The following is a 20,845-nucleotide window of genomic DNA, read 5'->3' on the forward strand; positions in this document are numbered from 1 at the left end:
CCCAAAAAGACAATCTTAAAACATAGGTCTCACTCACACCAAAGACAAAGTGAATAAATTTGTTGCTAAAGCACTTTTAAAAAAATCACCACTTCATCAGTTGCATTTCTGTATACCGGCAATGAAATATTAGAAAAGGAATACAAAAATATGATACCTTTTAAAATTGTACCTCACAAAATCAAATACCTCGGAATACACCTGACCAAGGAGGTAAAGGACCTATAGGCCGAGAACTATAAAACTTTAATCAAAGAAATCAAAGAAGATGTAAAGAAATGGAAAGATATTCCATGTTCCTGGATTGGAAAAATCAATATTGTAAAAATGGCCATCCTACCCAAAGCAATCTGCAGATTCAATGCAGTCCCTATCAAATTACCCATGACATTTTTCACAGAACTAGAACAAACAATCCAAACATTTATATGGAACAACAAAAGACCCAGAATCGCCAAAGCAATCCTGAGAAACAAAAACCAAGCAGGAGGCATAACTCTCCCAGACTTCAAGAAATACTACAAAGCCACAGTCATCAAAACAGTGTGGTACTGGTATCAAAACAGACAGACAGACCAATGGAACAGAATAGAGAACCCAGAAATAAACCCTGACACCTATGGTCAATTAATCTTTGACAAGGGAGGCAAGAACATAAAATGGGAAAAAGAAAGTCTATTCAGCAAGCATTGCTGGGAAACCTGGACAGCTGCATGCAAAGCAATGAAACTAGAACACACCCTCACACCATGCACAAAAATAAACTCCAAATGGCTGAAAGACTTAAATATACGACAGGACACCATCAAACTCCTAGAAGAAAACAGAGGCAAAACACTCTCTGACATCAACATCATGAATATTTTCTCAGGTCAGTCTCCCAAAGCAATAGAAATTAGAGCAAAAATAAACCCATGGGACCTCATCAAACTGAAAAGCTTTTGCACAGCAAAGGAAAACAAAAAGACAACTTACAGAATGGGAGAAAATAGTTTCAAATGATGCAACCAACAAGGGCTTAATCTCTAGAATATATAAACAACTTATACAACCCAACAGCAAAGAAGCCAATCAATCAATGGAAAAATGGGCAAAAGACCTGAATAGACATTTTTCCAAAGCAGATATACAGATGGCCAACAAACACATGAAAAAATGCTCAACATTGCTGACTATAAGAGAAATGTAAATCAAAACTACCATGAGATACCACCTCACACCAGTCAGAATGGCCATCATTAATAAATCCACAAAGAACAAGTGCTGGAGGGGCTGTGGAGAAAAGGGAACCCTCCTGCACTGCTGGTGGGAATGTCAACTGGTACAGCCACTATGGAGAACAGTTTGGAGATACCTTAGAAATCTATACATAGAACTTCCATATGACCCTGCAATCCCAATCTTGGGCATCTATCCGGACAAAACTCTACTTAAAAGAGACACAAGCACCCACATGTTCATTGCAGCATTATTCACAATAGCCAGCACATGGAAACAACCCAAATGTCCATCGACAGATGATTGGATTCGGAAGATGTGGTATATATACACAATGGAATACTACTCAGCCATAAAAAAGGATGACATCATGCCATTTGCAGCAACATGGATGGAACTAGAGAATCTCATACTGAGTGTAATGAGCCAGAAAGACAAAGACAAATACCATATGATATCACTTATAACTGGAATCTAATATCCAGCACAAATGAACATCTCCACAGAAAAGAAAATCATGGACTTGGAGAAAAGATTTGTGGCTGCCTGATGGGAGGGGGAGGGAGTGGGAGGGATCAGGAGCTTGGGCTTATCAGACACAACTTAGAATAGATTTACAAGGAGATCCTGCTGAATAGCATTGAGAACTTTGTCTAGATACTCATGTTGCAACAGAACAAAGGGTGGGGGAAAAAAATGTAATTGTAATGTATACATGTAAGGATAACCTGACCCCCTTGCCGTACAGTGGGAAAATAAAAAAATTTAAAAAAAAAAAAGATTCATGACATGAGAACCTGGTTATTAAAAGCATCTTCAAAGTGAAAAAAAAAAATCACCACTTCAAAGTTGGTGGAAATGACTTCTATGACAAGAAAGGTTTTATATATTTTTAATGCAATATAACTAATATTTTGTCCTTGTCCAACTTCCTGGCTATTCAAATTTGAATAGTAAACCTTGCAATTTTCTACCACATTATCTAAAACACATGAATGCACTAAGACTAGTACCTCTCAGAACTAACATCTAACAACTTAATGCTCTTAAAAAGCCAAGAGGATTAACAACATGCATGGCAGAAAGATCATTTTCATCCAACTGTTTCGAGTCTTTTAAGTATTAGCAATGTGATGGCTCTGTATTATATAAGGAGAGTTTTCAAATTATTTTTCATGGGGAGGGCAGAACTGTGAGAGTTTGTTTTAATGCTTGATAATTTATTAGCATGTAAATTTTAACTTCTGTTAAGATAGCACTCTCGAAAGGGAACATCAACAGAATACATGTTTTAACAGTCTTTTGAAGTGCATTAAAACAAAAGATAGTATCTTAGAATGAACTGCATTATTGATACAGCCCCAAATGGACAAATTTATGAGGTTTGAGAGATAGGAGGTCCTAGTATATGTATATGTAATATAACAACTTCTTTGGGTACAATAAGATCAATAAAATCACCACATAACTAAAAGAGTAGTCTTTGAATTTGAAAGAGAAAATAAAAAGTTATCAGTTAAGCATCCACCGTGGCACATGTTTTACATTTACTGCTGTTAATCCTCAAGATAAAGTACACATGCAAGGTACATAATTTCACTCCATCCATCCATCCATCCATCCATCCATCCATCCTTCCTTCCATCCTCTCCAACCAACCATCCATTACCAAAACATAGTTCTAGGAATAGGAGATTCAAAGATGAGTAAGACAGACTACCAAGAAGCTAATGGCCACAGAAGAAGACTGAGGTGCACTTAAGTGATTCGGCCAAGGTGCAGAATCAGTAGATGGCAGAGGTGGGATAGGAACCCAGGTCTGAACCTCTGTTCTTTCTTTTCCATGTGAGTTGCCAGTGAACCACACTGTTAAGATAATTTATTATCAGAAGAAAGTAAGGGAAATGAGAATTTGAACGTTTAATTTTTCAAGATACCTTTCCATGTGTATAATACCTTATATTAACATTGTATATATAATATAAGAAAACATGCCTATAAACATAAACATTTCCCTAGTTTATTTTCTACTGCAGTTTTATTATATTCAGGCTCAAATTAATTACTATGTGCCTGGTATATATACTTACAGAAAAAGAAAACCAACTTTAACTTTCAGGATGAATGAAGAGCACATGGCCAAAACACACTTCAGGAAAAATTAAGCACATTTTCATTAATTTCTGAATTTATCCAGCAAACATTTATTGCATGTTTAACTGCACGGATGGCAATATCTTAGGTGCTGTGGAAGAACAAAGGGGTCTAAGTCATGACCTCTGCCTTCAGGGAGCCTCTAATGAAAGAAGAGAAGCGTCAGATACAAGAAAAGCAGCAGAACCAGGAGTTTAGTAGTGACGGCTTCAAGTGAGTGAGCTTCAAGAAGGACGGAGGGCAGGGAACTGTTCAAGAACGGAGAGATGTGAACATGAAGACACGGGGGGAGTGGATGGACAGGGGTCTTTCCGGACACAGGGAACAACATGGGCCAAGAGGGCTAGAGAGGAGCCTGTTAACGCTGAAAGGCAGGGTTTCCCTTGTTTACTGCTGCATCTCAGGGCCTGGATACATGACACAACGGTAACAGACGCACCATACATGCTGGCTGAAAGTTAAATACAACCGAAACTAAATTCAGGGCATGACTGGGTGACCACCCGGTGGCGTAGTTTGTTAAGACCACAGGAGCTCCTGCTGTGGCTCAGCGGTAACAACCAGTATCCATGAGAACGCGGGTTCAATCCCTGGCCTCGCTCAGTGGATTAAGGATCTGGTGTTGCTGTGGCTGTGGTATAGGCCGGCAGCTATAGCTCTGATTTGATCCCTAGCCTGGGAACTTCCATATGCTATAGGTGTCAGGGGAAAAAAAAAAACAAAAAACACAGAGTGAGACCAAGGGGGGAACCAGTCCAGCCGGCCTGGGAGTCAGCTCAGGCAGTGGGATGCAGGGGTTCCAGGACGAGGGATGTGGACGGGGAGGACCACAGGTTGATGGCCACGGGCCAGAGGGAGAGTGGGAGGAAAATGAGGGAGAGAAAAACCAGGGTTGAGGATGGAGGCTTGAAACTCACTGATGGTCAAATACTGGAAAAGAGAGAGAAGAGAAGGTGCAGTCCGAGGGGAGGGGGAGCTGAAAGGAGCAGGAGGGCAGCGCCCCAAGGCTCAGGTCAGGGGCTCCAGGAGCTGCGATGGGGCCCAGACTGAAAAAAGGCCTAGAACAGAATTTTACCCACGTGGCCTTTACATTTACCGGTTTGATCAAAGATTCCTGATAGTTTAGAACAAACAGATAAATTCTCTTTATGTACAGGAAAATAGGTTTAATTATCAATTTTTATTTTAACATCCTTTAATCCTGTAATTAAAAGGCCCCCATAATCTCCCTGTGTCCCACTCTTCCTGTAAACCAACTTCAACTATAAACTAAACCACACACACACGTGGGTGTGACAACAATCCCCCCACCTCAGGCTCTCTCCAGGAATGCCCACCACAAATCGCTTGCCACTCTCTAGTAGGTTAAGGAAAACCACATTACATTGGATGAGTTGGTCAGTTACACAGGCTCAATGAAGACGTATGTATCAGGCGTGTGTATCTGCAGCTATTCCAGGTGACTGTCCTATACATAAAAATGCAGTGGGCCCAGCGTGAAACATATTGATCCATTTTCATTGGCGGGATGCCATCAGTGATAGCGGGGTGACTGCAGCGAGAGGTGGGGGTCGGATGTGAAAGACATGCTTGGAATAGCATTCAATTCGGTGGCAAACAATAAAGGGAGATGCTGCATAGAGCGGGGAGGGGAAAACCTTTGAGTTAGACCTCAGTCTCTGGCTGCCACGTGACGCAAGGACAGTTCTCCAACCTTGGACAGTGGGTCCCTCGTTGGTAAAATGGGTGCCTATGATTTCACGTAGACTGGTCAACATGGCAAGAATGAACTAAAGTCGTTTCTTAGGTCTTGAGAGAAAACATCATTCTTCTCGCTGGGGAATGAGGAGGGCTGCTGCTTTTGCACATAACTGCCCTCCTCATAAAAGTCTTTCCTCTCCCCGAGTGTGCTTTCTTTCTCCATGTCAGTTACTATTTCTCCGTAAACTTTTTAAAAAATTTTTGTCTTTTTGTCTTTTAGAGCCACACCTGTGGCATATGGAGGTTCCCAGGCTAGGGGTCGAAGTGGAGCCGTAGCCGCCAGCCTACACCACAGCCACAGCAATGTGGGATCTAAGCTGCATCTGTAACCTATACCACAGCTCACGGCATTGCCAGATCCTTAAGCCAATGGGCGAGGCCAGGGATCGAACCCACGCAACCTCATGGATGCTAGTCGGGTTCGCTAACCACTCAGCCACGACAAGAACTCCTCTGAAAACTTGAATGAAATCTCCTGGCAGGTTTTTGAAAGACCTGTCTCTGCAAAAATGTTCTAACATTTCATAAGCTGTCATATGAAAGAAAAGTTCCATGAAGGTGAAAAATGGAATTGAGGTAAAAGTCTAGTTAGAGATGAGCTGTGTTTCTGCTTTTCCAGGTGGGTATGTGACAACAATGTCTGCGTTTGATGTCTCTGGGAAAAACTCTACTGAAAGGAGGTTGGAGATGAGGAAGAAAGGTGAGGATTAGAAAACCATAAGGTTGCTTATGAACAGAAGAAGTGGAATCTTGAGTTTCTTGGCCCTGGATTTGGTTCCTCATCATTCATTTCCAAAGGATTCTCTAACTACAAGCAGTGAAAATGTTGAGCGCAGGCAGCAGTACTGCTGGAGCAGCTGTAGATTTCCATCTGCTTCCTGTGCTCACGCCATGAAGGACAAGCAGGGTGACATGAAGGCTGGAGTCTCCAGGGACTGGAAGGAAAGCTGAGCTACTGGCTGAAGAAAAAACAGGTCACAAGCAACCAGCTAATCCTAAAAACTACAGAAAGAAGCCGTCTTCAATGTAAAGATAGTGGTATTAGGAGAAAGAGGATTTCTAATTCGTCTGTCTTGCTCCACTGTTTTGTGACAACGGAGCAAGTAAGGAAGATTAAATTAGCTGTCATTAAATTAGCTGTCATTATGACTACATTACGGTTTTAATAAAGTTAAAATTGAGCGAACATCTTTGTAAAACAGAATTCTAAGCCTAACACATTAATGGCGTTTAATGAACCAAAACTGGGTAAATCCCTTTGGAGAGCCAACACATAAACAAAGCTATTAATTAGTTCACAGTTGTTTCCCAACCAGCCTTTTGTTTGATTTACTTACAGTAAACAAAACCATATCCAGCCGTCTTTGTGCAGAAGTATTCACCAGTGCAACAAAATGTAATAATTACACCTTAAGCACTTGCAATTACACGACTTTACGTGACAACACTTGGTTATGCCCCTCAAGAGCATATGTCACTTCCCCAGACACTCCCCCAGGCTGGCTGCCCCCACTCTGGAGCTTCAGGATTTTCAGCTGATTGGCTTGTCTGTATGTCCTTAAAGCTTTCTGAACAGATAATAACTTGCTTTCTGGAAAGGAAATAGGTACAGGTATCCATCGGAGGTTTTGGGGGTCCAAGTTTGAGAATACTACAAAGAAGCGAATACCGCAATCGAGTCACACAAACTTTCTGGTTTCCCAGGACAGAGAGAAGTACGGTTTACACCACACTGTAGCTTATCAAGTATGCAACGCCATTAGATATGAAAAAATAATGCACATACCTTAATTAAAAAACCATTAGTACCAAAAAGCGCTAACCATCATCCAAGCCTTTGGCAAGCAATCACAGTAATATCAAAGATCACTGATCACAGATTGTGATAAAAATGTAGTAACAGTGGAAAATGTGCAATATTGCTGAGAAGTACCAAATGTGACACAGAGACACAGAGTGAGCAAATACTGTTGGAAACATGATGCTGATAATAGATTTGGTGGATGACAGTTTGCCCAAGATGTCAAAAGAAATGGTATCATTACCACTGGCCATAAGGAAGGTTGAGTATTACTGTTTATTAGTGGTTATTACCCATCAAAATTACTAGGTAACTTCATTCTGTTGCTTCTTATGCATGATGCAGGCTTCCTTTATCTTTTATATTATCACTAATCACAAGCACTGCATATTGTGGTGTCTTGTGACAATAAATAACTTCCATTCCTTTGGGCTTACTTGCAGCCAAAGGTTTTTTTTCATTGTGCCATAATTTCCTCATCATTTTATAAATCCACACCCTAATATTTACTGAAACGCAGCAAGCAACAGAGAGAAAAGACAAAGAGAGAAAAAGAAGGAGAGAGAAAAGGAGGAGAAAGGAAGAAAGAGCCAATCAAAACGGGAAGATACTAAATATATCCAAAGACCAAAGCCTAAAGCCTGTCATGCTTTCGGGGCCAGATATATTATGTAAGAAACTCGCTAGCTGTTTACCTATAGTCTTTCAGCCCTGGATCTACCTTTCCACACTCTCATCTGTGATGCAGAGGCTGAGTCTCAGCAAATCACATGTCAGAGGCTCTTTGGCCACCTGGTCCTTTGTGAGGTTCTGACAGTAAGGGGCACTTGGGGGGGATTCAAGGTAGAAATCAGAGCTGATGGTCTACCAGGTTTCTGCAAAAAAAAAATTTTTTTTTGGTCTTTTTGCCATTTCTTGGGCTGCTCCCGTGGCACATGGAGGTTTCCAGGCTAGGGGCTGAAACGGAGCTGTAGCGGCCGGCCTACACCAGAGCCACAGCAACACCGCATCCGAGCCTTGTCTGCAACCTACACCACAGCTCATGGCAATGCCGGATCTTTAACCCACTGAGCAAGGCCAGGGATCGAACCCGCAACCTCATGGTTCCTAGTCGGATTCGTTAACCACTGGAGCCACGACGGGAATTCCAGGTTTCTGCTACTCTTGTAGCATCATACGCAGCAGTGGGACCTGACTCCAGCTCCCATCTTCTATTAGCACATGGAGAACCAGGCTCATCATGTTCCCTCACAGACATCGCCAGTGACTGCTCCTTGGAGGACTCAGCACTGACTCTCTAGGGCCTCTCTGAGTGCTTAAGTCGAAGACAACAGTAGCTGCTTCCTAAAATTATTACCCCAGTGTTTCCTTTCATTTTTCCATCCCTCTGTGATTACTATGTAACAAATTTCCTACAATAAATCCTTTCCATTGAAATACTTTTTCTCACTAGGCCCTTTCTTCTCATAGGTTCGTCTTCAACAGCACATCTTGTGAATGTCTTAATAGCTAAGAAATTCTGCAACCTTACCAAACAACCTGCTGGTAGTTTAAATGAAAGGCTGACACTTTGATTAAGGGAACTCCAAAATACTGAAAGAACTGTGACACAGTAAAAATGACGGTATTCTACCACTCGAAATATGATGCCATACCTTGGATTTGGAATATTTCCATGATTGGCAACCTTAAAAAAAATGACAATTCAAATAAACTTCTAATATGAAGATATGAAATTACTGAGAATATTATTTCATAGCCCATTCTGAAAGTACAGTTAAATATTTGAGTTTTGGTCAAGAACGAGAGGAAATATTAAGAGGAAAATTAGCTTACTGAAAATTATAATACTAAGTTATAGAAGGAAGAATAAATTGAAAATTCGAGCATAAATAAAAACAACTGCAATTCCACAGGTGAGGTTCTTACCATTATCTTGTCGCTGTCAATAACGGTGTTCAACCTGTGTGCAATGGTTAGCACAGTGCACTGGGCAAATTTCTCACGGATTTTTTTTTGTATTAACTCATCAGTTCTGGAATCAAACAAGGTGAATTTAGTTCAGTAAAAACAGAAAAAGTAGACTTAAGGCCGAAAAGTATCATATTGACATTTTTGTAATGTTCTTGAAAATCAATACTTTAAGAATGGCCATCATTAATACGTCTACAAATAATAAATGCTGGAGAGGACGTGGGGAAAAAGGGAAACACTCCTACACTGTTGGTGGGAATGTTCATTGGTGCAGACAGAATGGACGTTCCTCAGAAACTTAAATATAGAACTATCAAATAATCCAGCAATCCCACTCCAGGGCATATATCCAGACAAAACTAAAATTCAAAAAGATACATGCATCCCTATGTTCCTCGCAGCACTATTCACAACAGCCAAGACATGGAAACAAGCTAAATGTCCATCGACAGATGAATGGATTAAAAAGATGTGGTACATGTATACAATGGAATACTACTCAGCCATAAAAACGACAAAATAATGCCATTTGCAGAGCATGGATATAACTAGAGATTATCATCCTACATGAAGTAGAGAAGGACAAATATCATATGCTACCACCTATATATGGAATCTAAAATGTTGCACAAATGAACCTATCTACAAAACAAGAACAGATTTGTGGATGCCAAGGAGGAAGGGAGAGGGAATGGGATGGACTAGTAGTTTGGGGTTAGTAGATAGAAACTATTACATTAGTTATTACAATAGATAGACCATCAGGTCCTACTGTGTAGCGCAGGGAACTATATCCAATCTCCTGGGATGGACCACGATGGAAAATAATATTTTAAAAAAAGAATATATACATATATGAAAGCCTGGATCACTTCGCTATATAGCAGAAATTGGCGCAACATTGTAAACCAACTATACTTTAAAAAAGATTAACAATGAGGAGTTCCCGTTGTGGCTCAGCTGTAATGAACCAGACTAGTATCCATGAGGATGTGGGTTCGATGACTGGCCTCACTCAGTGGGTCAGGGATTCAGCACTGCTGTGAGCTGTGGTGTAGGTCGCAGACACAGCTCAGATCCCGTGTTCCTGTGCCTGTGGTGTAGACTGGCAGTTGCATCTCCAATTTGACCCCTAGCCTGGGAACTTCCATATGCAGCCCTTACATGCCATGGTCCTAACATGACAAAAATAAATAAATAAATAAATAAAAGTAAAATAAAAAAAAAATTAACAATGAAAACGTACTTTAAAACATAATCTTGTTCTTGAAAAACTGAGTATAAAATGTTTCCTTAGAGGAGTTGGGTTAAAGAGCTGGCACTGTCATTGCCTTGGCTCTGGTTATAGGCGTGGTGAGGGTTTAATCCCTGGCCCGGGAATTTCCACACGCCGCAGGCACAGCTGGAAAAAAAAAGTGTTTCCTTAGAAATTTCCTATTTTTCATAAATTAACGTAAGAAAGTCTTCCCTTAAAACTGTTTGAAAGTATAAGGAGTTAACTGAGGAATATAGCTCTCAGAAGAGGCTGAATAACATCATTAATATCTATAACATGTCTTGGATTCCTCCTTTGTTTTTGGAGTTAATACTATCAAGAGATTATCTTTCAGAGAATCTGGAAAAGAAGGGGTGTGTGTATCTGTACACCTGAATCACTCTGTTGTACAGCAGCAGGTATCACAACGTTGTAAATCAACCACTGTAAATCGACTTCCATAAAACTTTAAAAAAATGAAAAAAAAAAGAGCTAACTTTCAGGTAAAAAGAGCATTTAGAAATATTTCTCAGCTTTGTTAAATGTTTCCCACATCACATATTTCCTATCTGGTTTCATGTGTCATGGACCTCAGCTCCATACCTTGGATCCACATTTGCTGTGGCTTCGTCAATAATCAGTATCCGATTTTTCCTGAGAATAGCCCTGGCGAGGCACACCAGCTGTCTCTGGCCAACACTAAAGTTCGATCCTGATTCTGCTAATTCAGTGTCCATTTTACCAGGAAGATCTTCGACGGCTTCTTTAAGCTGTACCTGTGGATACAGAAAGAAGAATGACGTTAGAGCTCAGAGGTCTTCAGGATTTCTTATGCTTCCTACACACAGAGCCAGGGGATGGGGAGAGCGCCTTTCAGTGAATATTCACTGAGAAAGCTGCTCGACTTAAGTCAGAACAGAAAGATTCTGACTTAAGAGCACAACACAAGACTCTTTTCTTTTTTTTCTTGAATGCACTGGTGGCACATGGAAGTCCCCAGGCCAGGGATCGAACCTGTGCCACAGCTGTGACGGTGCTGGAGACGTAACCTGCTGAGCCAGGAGAGAACTCCTCAAGACTCTTCACTGTTGTCATCAGTAGGCAATATCTCTTCATGCCATGCCAATTTCATTAAGAAATATACAGTGAGAAAAAAATTACTTTCAAGATAAAATACAGAAAACTTTTAAAGGTCCCTTCTTCATTTTCAAAATGTAACTGCAGGAATTTACCCAGACAAAAAGCTGGACGGCAGCTGCCTAGGGGCTGAAGGGTTAACTGTAAATAGAAAGGAGGAAATTTCTTCCAAAGCTGTGTTGCTATAGGGATTCCATAACTACCAATTTATCAGAGTCACTGAATCATACTTGCAAGGGTGGAGTTTTCTGATTCTGTAAATTATACCTCAATAAAGTTGATGAAAAGAAATCATCTCAGTTTCCCCATCCAACATATGACATTCAGAAACCTCACCTAGGAACTAGGTAAGGAAGTCTCTCAAAACCTGAAGGTATCTCTGCCAAGGTGGTCTAAACAGAAAAATTAAAAGATCTTTGTAGCTGAGTCAAGGTTCTCAACGCTGAGGATAAGAGTTGGTATACCAAAGGGAAATTTTTGTTTAAAAAAAAAATATGGAAAGTATGCTTCTCTAAAGACATAATCTTGGCAGCATGGTCTAAAAATTAAGTTCCAAATCTTTCTTTGAAAAATACACAGGGGTGATGAAGAAGCAATTTCTAGAGAAACACAGTGATGGTCTTTCTCACTCTAAGAGACATGGCTAAGGTAACAAGGAGAATTCCAGAAGCATACACAGAAACCACACATTTCACTTTGTGAAATAAACACAAGTCTATTTCTTTTGATAGAAACTTCCAAACGTACTTCATTTTATTTTATTTTATTTTTTGTCTTTTTGCCTTTTCTAGGGCGGCTCCCACTTGGCATATGGAGATTCCCAGGCTAGGGGTCAAATCAGAGCTGTAGTCACCGGCCTACGCCAGAGCCACAGCAACGCAGGATCCAAGCCATCCAAGCTGTGTCTGCAACCTATGCCACAGCTCACGGCAACGCCGGATCCTTAACCCACTGAGCAAGGGCAGGGACCGAACCCGCAACCTCATGGTTCCTAGTCGGATTTGTTAACCACTGCGCCACGACAGGAACTTCCCAAATGTACTTTAAATAAAGGGAGAACTTAGTATCATCTACTAATTCCATGACCTTCATTCACATATTTAGAATTCAGAGGCTATCACACTTTAACTTTGGCTCCTGCAGATGAAATAACTATAAGCGAGGGCCAAGCCCTAGGACAGTTACTAACAGCATTTGCCTCCCAAGCAACATTTCCGCACTGTCCATTGAATAAGGTGTTGTAAAATCTGACTACCTGGGAATAAAACCGTTTACCGGTACCTCCAGTTTTCTTTTTGTTTTTTGTTTTTTTTGAGATGGGTCCCAAGTTCACCATTAGCTCTGTGAGTTCAACAGCAGCGGATCATCCTACATTTTTGGACACTTTGATGATGAACTGCATTCCCCATCTCTTCTTTTCTAGAATTTCACTCCAGAAAGACTGACGAACTTAAATAAAATCAAAGGTGCACCGCCTTTCAGGTTGGAGAAGGTGAAGCAATTGGCCTAGTTTAGGAAAATAACATCACCCCAGCTGCTGGAACGCAGGGCGGGTATGTAAAGACTCAGACCTGATGTGCTTTCAGGAACCAGAACTACTAACAGGAAATCGGCAAGCCTTCAAATCTGCTTGCTCCCAGTCAAAGCTCATCCATAAATTACAGATTTCAGAGCTATTTCTGGAAGGGTGACACTAAATGACAAAACACACCAATTCAAAACAACGATAATGTGAGCAATTTGGTCACTGGGATTTGAGGAGAAAACAGTCAATTTTTATTTTTAAATAAGTCACATTACTTTGAAATGAAGGGCTCAAACAAACATTTAGTTAAGTCTCTGGTTTTTTCTTTGGCTGCACCCACAGCATGCAGAAGTTCCCTGGCCAAGGATCCAACAAACACCACAGCAGCAACACAAGCCATAGCAGAGACAGCATGGAGCACTCTTAAATGCTTACTTTTTTTTTTTAGGGCTACACCTGCAGCATATGGAAGTTCCAAGGCTAGGGGTCAAATCAGAGTTGCAGCTGCCACAGCAACACCAGATCAGAGCTGCATCTGTGACCTACACCACAGCTCACAGCAACGCTGGATCCTTAACCCACTGAATGAGGCCAGGGATCAAACCCGCATCCTCACAGATACTCGTTGGGTTCTTAAGCTACTGAGCCACAATTGGAATTCCCATTAAGTGATTACTTTTTAAAAGCAAAAGACTGAGCTAGGTCCTATAAGGAATGAAAGTCCGGCTATAGTTTGAAGTCTACATAAAGTTTCTACCATCAGTAGCTTAGAATCAATTTGTAGAACTAGGGCAGATACAAAAAATAATTAGCATTAAAATATACAAACCATCAGTACCTGAACAGTCAAAATCCTTTTCATTTAAGGGTGAGGAAGAGGCCCAAAGGGAAATAACACACAATAATAGAAAATCCTCTAGCAATGAACCTATCCACATAAAAACTGAGCAAAAGCTCCAGGATTCTGTTACCCACATTCACCCTGCAGCATTAAACTGACAGGACTGCCAATAAAAAATTATTATCACATTCCAACTATATAATTTACCTTTATAAACACTTCCTTATGAAATTTGACAGCAGTTTACTAGTATGATCTCATTTATCCTCTTTTAATAATGAAAATCTAGTGTATATACTGAGTAGATGTTCCCTAAGAGCAGAGGATTAAATGCATATTGCAGGGTAATTAGGGTAATTAATTCACAAGGTCACTAGTAGAATTTGAACTCATAATTATAATTCTAGTTAAGTGCTGTGCTAAGGACAAGTAAGATAATATATCCAGTTGCTTTGGGTTCTAGAGAAAGAGCTAAAATGGAAATATAAGGCATTTATACTGTTGGTTTTCACCATCATCAATATACACTTTTTTTTTTTTTTTTTTTTTTTGCTTTTTAGGGCCACACCAGAGACACATGGAGGTTCCCAGGCCAGCGGTCATATTGGAGCTACAGCTGCCAGCCTACACCACAGTCACAGCAACGCAGGATCTGAACCGCGTCTGTGACCTACACCACAGCTCACGACAATGCCAGATCCTTAACCCATTGAGCAAGGCCAGGGGTCGAACCCATAACCTCACGGTTCCTAGTCAGATTATTTTCCGATGCACCAAGATGGGAACTCCAATATACACATTTTAAATGTACCACATCATGAATGTTCTCCTAGGAGGTAAACAAAGTCAGTTAAACTATCTGATAAGCTTCCCGTAATTACCTGAGATGCTACAAATGTACCTACATATATATTGATGTTAACAAGTTAATTACATTTTATAAATTACCTCTTTTAAGGCATCCCACAGTTCCTCATCTGTATGTTCATTAAAGGGATCCAGATTTTTCCTCATTGTTCCAGTGAATAAGACAGGTTCCTAAAAATGACAAAATCAGAAATGTTATTACTGTAGCCTCTTTTCATTTAATTCAAATGCTTTCAGAATGGAATTAAAATACAAAAAAAGCAAAACTCACTATAATCATTAATAAAGCTACAAATGCTTGTTTAAAAAACAGCATCTCTAAATTAATTTTTCACTATACAAAGCAGGCTCCAAAATACAAAGCACCAAATTCACTATGCCATGTAAACAACTGTTTACAAAATAGTATCGTTATTAATGTTCCATTTTATAAAGTATGCTCAAAAATAAGATTTAAGGGAGTTCCCGTTGTGGTGCAGTAGTTAACAAATCTGACTAGGAACCATGAGGTTGAAGGTTTGATCCCTGGCCTCGCTCAGCGGGTTAAGGCACCGGCATTGCCGTGAGCTGTGGTGTAGGTCGAAGACGCGGCTGGGATCCAGCATTGCTGTGGCTGTGGCGTAGGCCCGTGGCTACAGAGCTCTGATTAGACCCCTAGCCTGGAAACCTCCATATGCGGGGGGGAGGGGCTGAAAACACAGAAGACTAAAATTAAATAAATAAATTAAAAAAAAATATGTATGATTTAAAGCATTGAATGACAACAGAAGAATGTGCAGAAATGTGTCGTCTTGAGAAGAAACTGAAGATGAGAAAGGAACATTTGATTTTTTTTTTTTTTGTCTTTTTGCCATTTCTTGGGCCGCTCCCGCGGCATATGGGAGGTTCCCAGGCTAGGGGTCTAATCGGAGCTGTAGCCACCAGCCCACGCCAGAGCCACAGCAATGCGGGATCCGAGCTGCGTCTTCGATCTACACCACAGCTCACGGCAACACTGGATCCTTAACCCACTGAGCAAGGCCAGGGATCGAACCCGCAACCTCATGGTTCTTAGTCGGATTCGTTGACCACTGTGCCACGACAGGAACTCCAAGGAAGGTTTGATTTTTAAAAAAATACCTTTCTTGTAATATCGGCTTACATAGTTAAGGAAAAAAAAAAAAATGAGGATCATTATTTGAGGAATGTTACATCAAGAGCTACATAAGTCAACTGACAATCCTGGTGTCATAGGGAAAACGCCAAGAGCATGATTAGTTGAGGTCTGTCCCTCAAGGAAGAACTGTTAAACATATTTACATCTGCACTTCAGGTTAAAATTTTCTCAGTCATCTGGGATGGGGAGTCTCTCCACACGTGCAAAGAGAATGTCAGCTACTGGGGACTGTGGCACCTGTGTTCACCTCTGATCCTGCCTCAGCTCATCTCCACATCATCTCACCTGTGCATCAGGAGAACATGCCTCACAGAACCTCATCATTAACTGTAGGAACAGGACAATCTGGAACTCATCGAGATGTGCAGCATAATGAAATTATTTTACTTTAAACAGTTCCTCCTAGTCATCTGCTTCAGTAGGAGCCATACGTAAATGACTCTGAAAATAAATGCCTCTTTCTGAGTTTTAAGAGAGAAATCTTGTAGAGTCTTAGGTAGATCATTTACATTTTCTTTTGGAAAAGGGTGCCCATTTGAGTCAATACCACTAATATAAAAAGACATCGTTGGCAGTTATATATATTAGCAGTATTAGATGGAATAAAATCTAGCAGTACTAGATAGAATAAAGTTGTGCCATAAATAAGAGTATTTCTCCATTATGACATTCCAAATATGTATTTCAACATGAGTAAAATGTCAATAGAAACTTGTTGAACAAAAAGAATGATTGATTGAAACATTAACCTACTGAAGCTACATTTGTCTTTAAATCCAGCAGGCAACTTGTGAACAATGTCTGTTTTAATATGTCAGTGTGTTTACACCTGCTGTTCATTTTGGTTTCTACTCATCATACGCTCGTCCACTTGCCAAATAAGAAACCATTATATTATCTTCAAAAGGTAATAAAAGTGCTCATAGCAGACACATACTGCAGGGGCAGATAAGGGTCAACTTAGTTATCATTTCTGATAGATATTATTATTTAAAGTACCCACCTCCCAACAATGAAGCTAATAAACTAACTTTATAAATATGTGTCATAAGAAATGTTTGCAGGAAGAACGCTTCGATGTAGAGATTGTGGTAGGCCATACAAACTTCATGTAAATATGTACCAAAATTATTAGCCTAAGTATATATTTTTTCTGAAGGTACACAATTAAACCTCATTTAATGGGCGTGATCTGGCACCATACAGTGAGAAAATACATGATCTTGCTCCATGAAGCATTCCTTTCCAACCTGTTTTTGATCAGAGTTTAAGGGTGATACTTTTTTGAAAATTTAGTCCTCTGCCACATTCAGCAGTCATTTTCGACTTTGTTACTAACCTAACACAAGTTTCTATGATGCACGTGACCCTCACACGGCCACTCGGAATCAGAGCATTTAGTGTAGTAAGTGGATAATCCCTCCACGCAGCTGCAGGACTGAGAACTGCAGTCTTACTGGCCCTTGTGTCTGTGCTGATGGAAGACAAGACCCTCATTATCTTAAAAAGAAACCCTACCCACTCACCTTTTGACACGTAAAACTACCCAGGACCAGGACAAAACCTGTACAAGTGGTTACAAACGAGACAGATACAGCACACACTTAACTTTACTCTGATCATTTCAGCCCAAAAACAGGAAGCCGCCCCTACGAAAGTGCATCAAGAGCAACTACTGCTGCTGTTCCCTAAGTCCTAAGAGCTCCGGTCTCATTTCCAGTCTGAGGACTTTATGCAGGGGTGGGTCATCTCCCTGTTTCAAGAATAAGAGAATCACCTGATGTCATGTTAAGTCTTGGTGGAGTTTTTGGTTTTTTTTAAAATCCTGTAGCCTCTGAATGAACCGATAATCATCCATATTGAGAAGAAAAGAGCATTGTTGGCCAACAAAGGACGAAGAATTTAAGTCCTGTAAAGTCTTCTTGCATGGGCTCCAGGGAGCAGTTCCGTGGGATTTAATGAAGATTTCAGTGTCAGAAACAAAGGGCCGACTGCATTAGGCTAGAATCCAGTTGTATTTCTTTACTAGTACAGCATATCCACCTCTTCTCTCTTTGAGTTTTGTACCCAAGCAGGAAAAAAAGGGAAAGGCGACCAGGTAATCAGAGAAAAGTCTTAAAGAGACAGCTCTGCGTCCTTCACCGTCTTCGACTTACTGAAGAAAAGTCAGAGAATGGAAATAGCAACAGAGCAGAGTGAGCTGTGTCAGAAACACGGAGCTTTTCTGACAGAAATTGTACCAATGTTTTCTTAGAGATAAAAGCAAAGCTAATCAAACTTATCCACAAAAGTATATAGTGATTTGGAAGAGACCAACAACAAGGTCCTACTGGACAGCAAAGGGGACCATAGTCAATATCCTGTGATATTAATTTCTGTACAGCAGAAATTAATATAACATTGCAAATTAACTATACTTTAATACGATAAAAAAAATCCCTAGCTTTTGCTTTGAATACACTTTTTTAAAACCTTAAAAATGAAGAAAAAAGAATGTTTAATCATGACAAAGATGATGGCTCTTGATCTGTGCCTGCCCTTGAGCTGCAATCATGAATCCTAAATTTGCATGAAATCCCTCTCCAATTGAAAACACTTTCTTTGTGTCAACAGGAGAAGGAGCTTTTGGAGTGGAGAATCATTCAAAGAAGTTTTGAAATCCATTTTCCAGATTTTTTTCAGATAAGCAAGCTACTCATAGAATATAATTTCAACTGCTGTTCTTTCTGGGGAGCATACTCATCTACTTCAGATCCTGAGCACAAAGGATGCATCCATTTCAGCCACCTGTTGCTGAAGGAAAGTATTTAGCAAGTGCTTTCATATTCTGCTCCTTCCTGAAATTGTGAACACCAGTGGAGGAATCCTTTCTTAAGACTACAGCATTTGTTTTTGAAAGTTCCCACCGGCACTCCAGCACTAACTGTTTATATTGATGCTCTCCTGCCTCTGGTTCCTACACAGATCCGTGCTGCCATCACATCTCCTGCAGTTCTGTCCTGCTCGTGGTAGGGTCAGCAGTGCCAGGGACGAGCCAGGGTGGGAGAGAGCACCCCGGAAGCTCCCCGCATCACAGGGAGCAGGGAGTCAGGGAGGTTGATGTGGGCCCCGCCCACCTAAGCAGACAACTGAAAAAAACCAGCACTGGGCCCCCTCTGCAGAGTCTGCTCTCAGCTTCCTAGGGTTCCTCCCTCAGGGTGTTCGGACACGGGCCACACTGCTTCCTACCTGGAGGAAGAGGGATTTAAGCTTTCTGCATGTAGACATATTCAACCAACACACTTTCTCGACCTCCCCAGCCAGCTAGACATTTTAAAGAGAAAGGGCTCTCGGCTGGGGAGGGCTAAGAGTTTGACTATCTTTCCCTGACACTTATCCGCCCAAGACCTAAAAGTGAACAAACCCGTGACTAAATAGATACTGTCATTCAGATGAGGGTCATAGCAGTAGGTGAAATATCTTCTAGGTTCACTCTGTATTTACTCACTTTTGCTATGTTTTTGAGAATCTTTTTTGAGTAGGCTGGTACAGGAAAAATGGATAAAATATCTAATGACAACAATTTATTTCAAAAAACTTATTTTACATACATATATATATACAGTCAGAGAGTTCCAGTTCTACTGCTCATTAGCTAGTAGACTCAGGGTAAGTCACTAATTTCCCCGAGCCTCAGTTCTCTCACTGGAAGATGGGACTAACACCGCAGGGCTGCTGCGAGAACCTGGAACAACCAAAACGCTCCTGGCATGAGGTTCACATGGACCCAGACCTGCCCAACAGGGGGACAGGGAGGGACCATGTTTGTCAAACTGCAGGAGCAGCCAATAGATCATGAAATAAACGTTGTGACCATCATGCTGTCTTCGATAGGAACTAGAATAGAATGGATACAGTAGAAAATATCAGAGTGCAGAGCAGAGATTGATAGTGTTTCCTCAAGTTTTTGTTCCTGTTGCGTATGCAGGTCTGTGGCGGGGGCCAGGGGTCGGGGGGTGGGGGGCAGGTGGGAACAGACATGAAATCTCCCTACCAACAGTTCCACCGTGAACTGCAGTCAGCAGTGTGTGAAGTCCCCGGCAGAGTGCTGAGCTCCTCAGGTGCTGGAGTTGGGCATTTCCCTGAATTAAATGTGAGTCTTGTCCCTTGGTAAGTGGGTTAAACCCAGTGCCTGAGTTTTTGTCGGTCAGATAACATGAGACATGTGAGGATTAAGTGGGAGACATCGGGTAGATTGCTCCGTGATGGTTTTCTCTAAAAATTCCTATTGCGCTTTCTTTTTTTTTCCTTTTGCTTATGCTCATTAAAATTATATTATCAATGTGGTTTATGTTATAAGCAATAAATGTAAAGAATATCACCAAGGATCACAAACACAAACAGAAATTCAAGAGCAGAGTTGTTCCAGAACGCGTGACCCTTCTTGCTTAAGTAGAAATAATACCTGAAGGCCAGTGTCTCCATCCTTAAGGATAGTAAATACAAAACCAAGGAGCACAAAAACAAGGCATGGGCCACCATCATTTTCTCGCCCAGTTATAGCTTCATAACAAATCTGTGCAGCAGGACCTGGTTTAAGGACAGGCCTCTGAAGCTTGCAAGCCCCACAGTCAAATGAGGCAGAGCCTGAATAAAAACGTGGGTCTGAAGCATTCGCTCCCTGGCTGCCTCCTGCATGATCTCCTGGGACCTTCACACATTGCAGGGTCCCTCCACATTCCCTCTTTAATCAAGCAGCATTGCACCTTGGAGACAAAGGTATATACAGTGAAAAAAATAAAGGTTCTGTGTTTACAATGGTTGGTGATCCTTATCTACATGGATACAAAGCTTAGCACTGTTTTGTAAGCCTGCAGAGTGTGTGTGTCGAAGAGCCTGCTCTAAAGTAGGGTGGAAACTGATGGAACAGAACCAAAGCCTAGTGATGTCAAGGTATGTTCAGTCTTTGCTCAGATGTGCTTCCAAAACATTAGTGGCAGAGCCAAGAATCATCTAACGTTATTTCTTTATTTATAGAGTGCTTTTATGTACACAGCATACAACCTTTTCTTATTAAGAAGCATTAAACCTAATGCGGGGCACGTTTCTTAATCCTTTCATCCAAGGACTTGAAAGCACTTTAGAGGCATGCCCATTATTTCTGCTAACTAATCTCA

The 20,845-nt window shown here is 40.9% G+C and overlaps 1 protein-coding gene across 2 annotated transcripts in view; it reads right to left on the reverse strand.

Moving 5' to 3' along the window:
• LOC100152536 (ATP binding cassette subfamily C member 4 (PEL blood group)) overlaps window positions 1-20,845 on the reverse strand; it is a 223,180-nt gene that overhangs the window by 14,005 nt on the left and 188,330 nt on the right. For both annotated transcript variants that reach the window (XM_084982092.1, XM_021065786.2), the window contains 3 exons: window positions 14,615-14,704; window positions 10,767-10,939; window positions 8,864-8,969 (listed from right to left, as the gene is read on the reverse strand). In XM_084982092.1, coding sequence (XP_084838218.1) covers window positions 8,864-8,969; window positions 10,767-10,939; window positions 14,615-14,704 — 369 coding nt within the window. The remainder of the gene's footprint in view (window positions 1-8,863; window positions 8,970-10,766; window positions 10,940-14,614; window positions 14,705-20,845) is intronic.

The sequence above is a fragment of the Sus scrofa genome, chromosome 11 (genome assembly GCF_054392235.1).
Source record: "Sus scrofa isolate SSC_HxYL_T2T_F1_AM1 chromosome 11, Sscrofa_HxYL_maternal_Yorkshire_Landrace_v2.0, whole genome shotgun sequence".
Lineage (NCBI taxonomy): Eukaryota > Metazoa > Chordata > Mammalia > Artiodactyla > Suidae > Sus > Sus scrofa.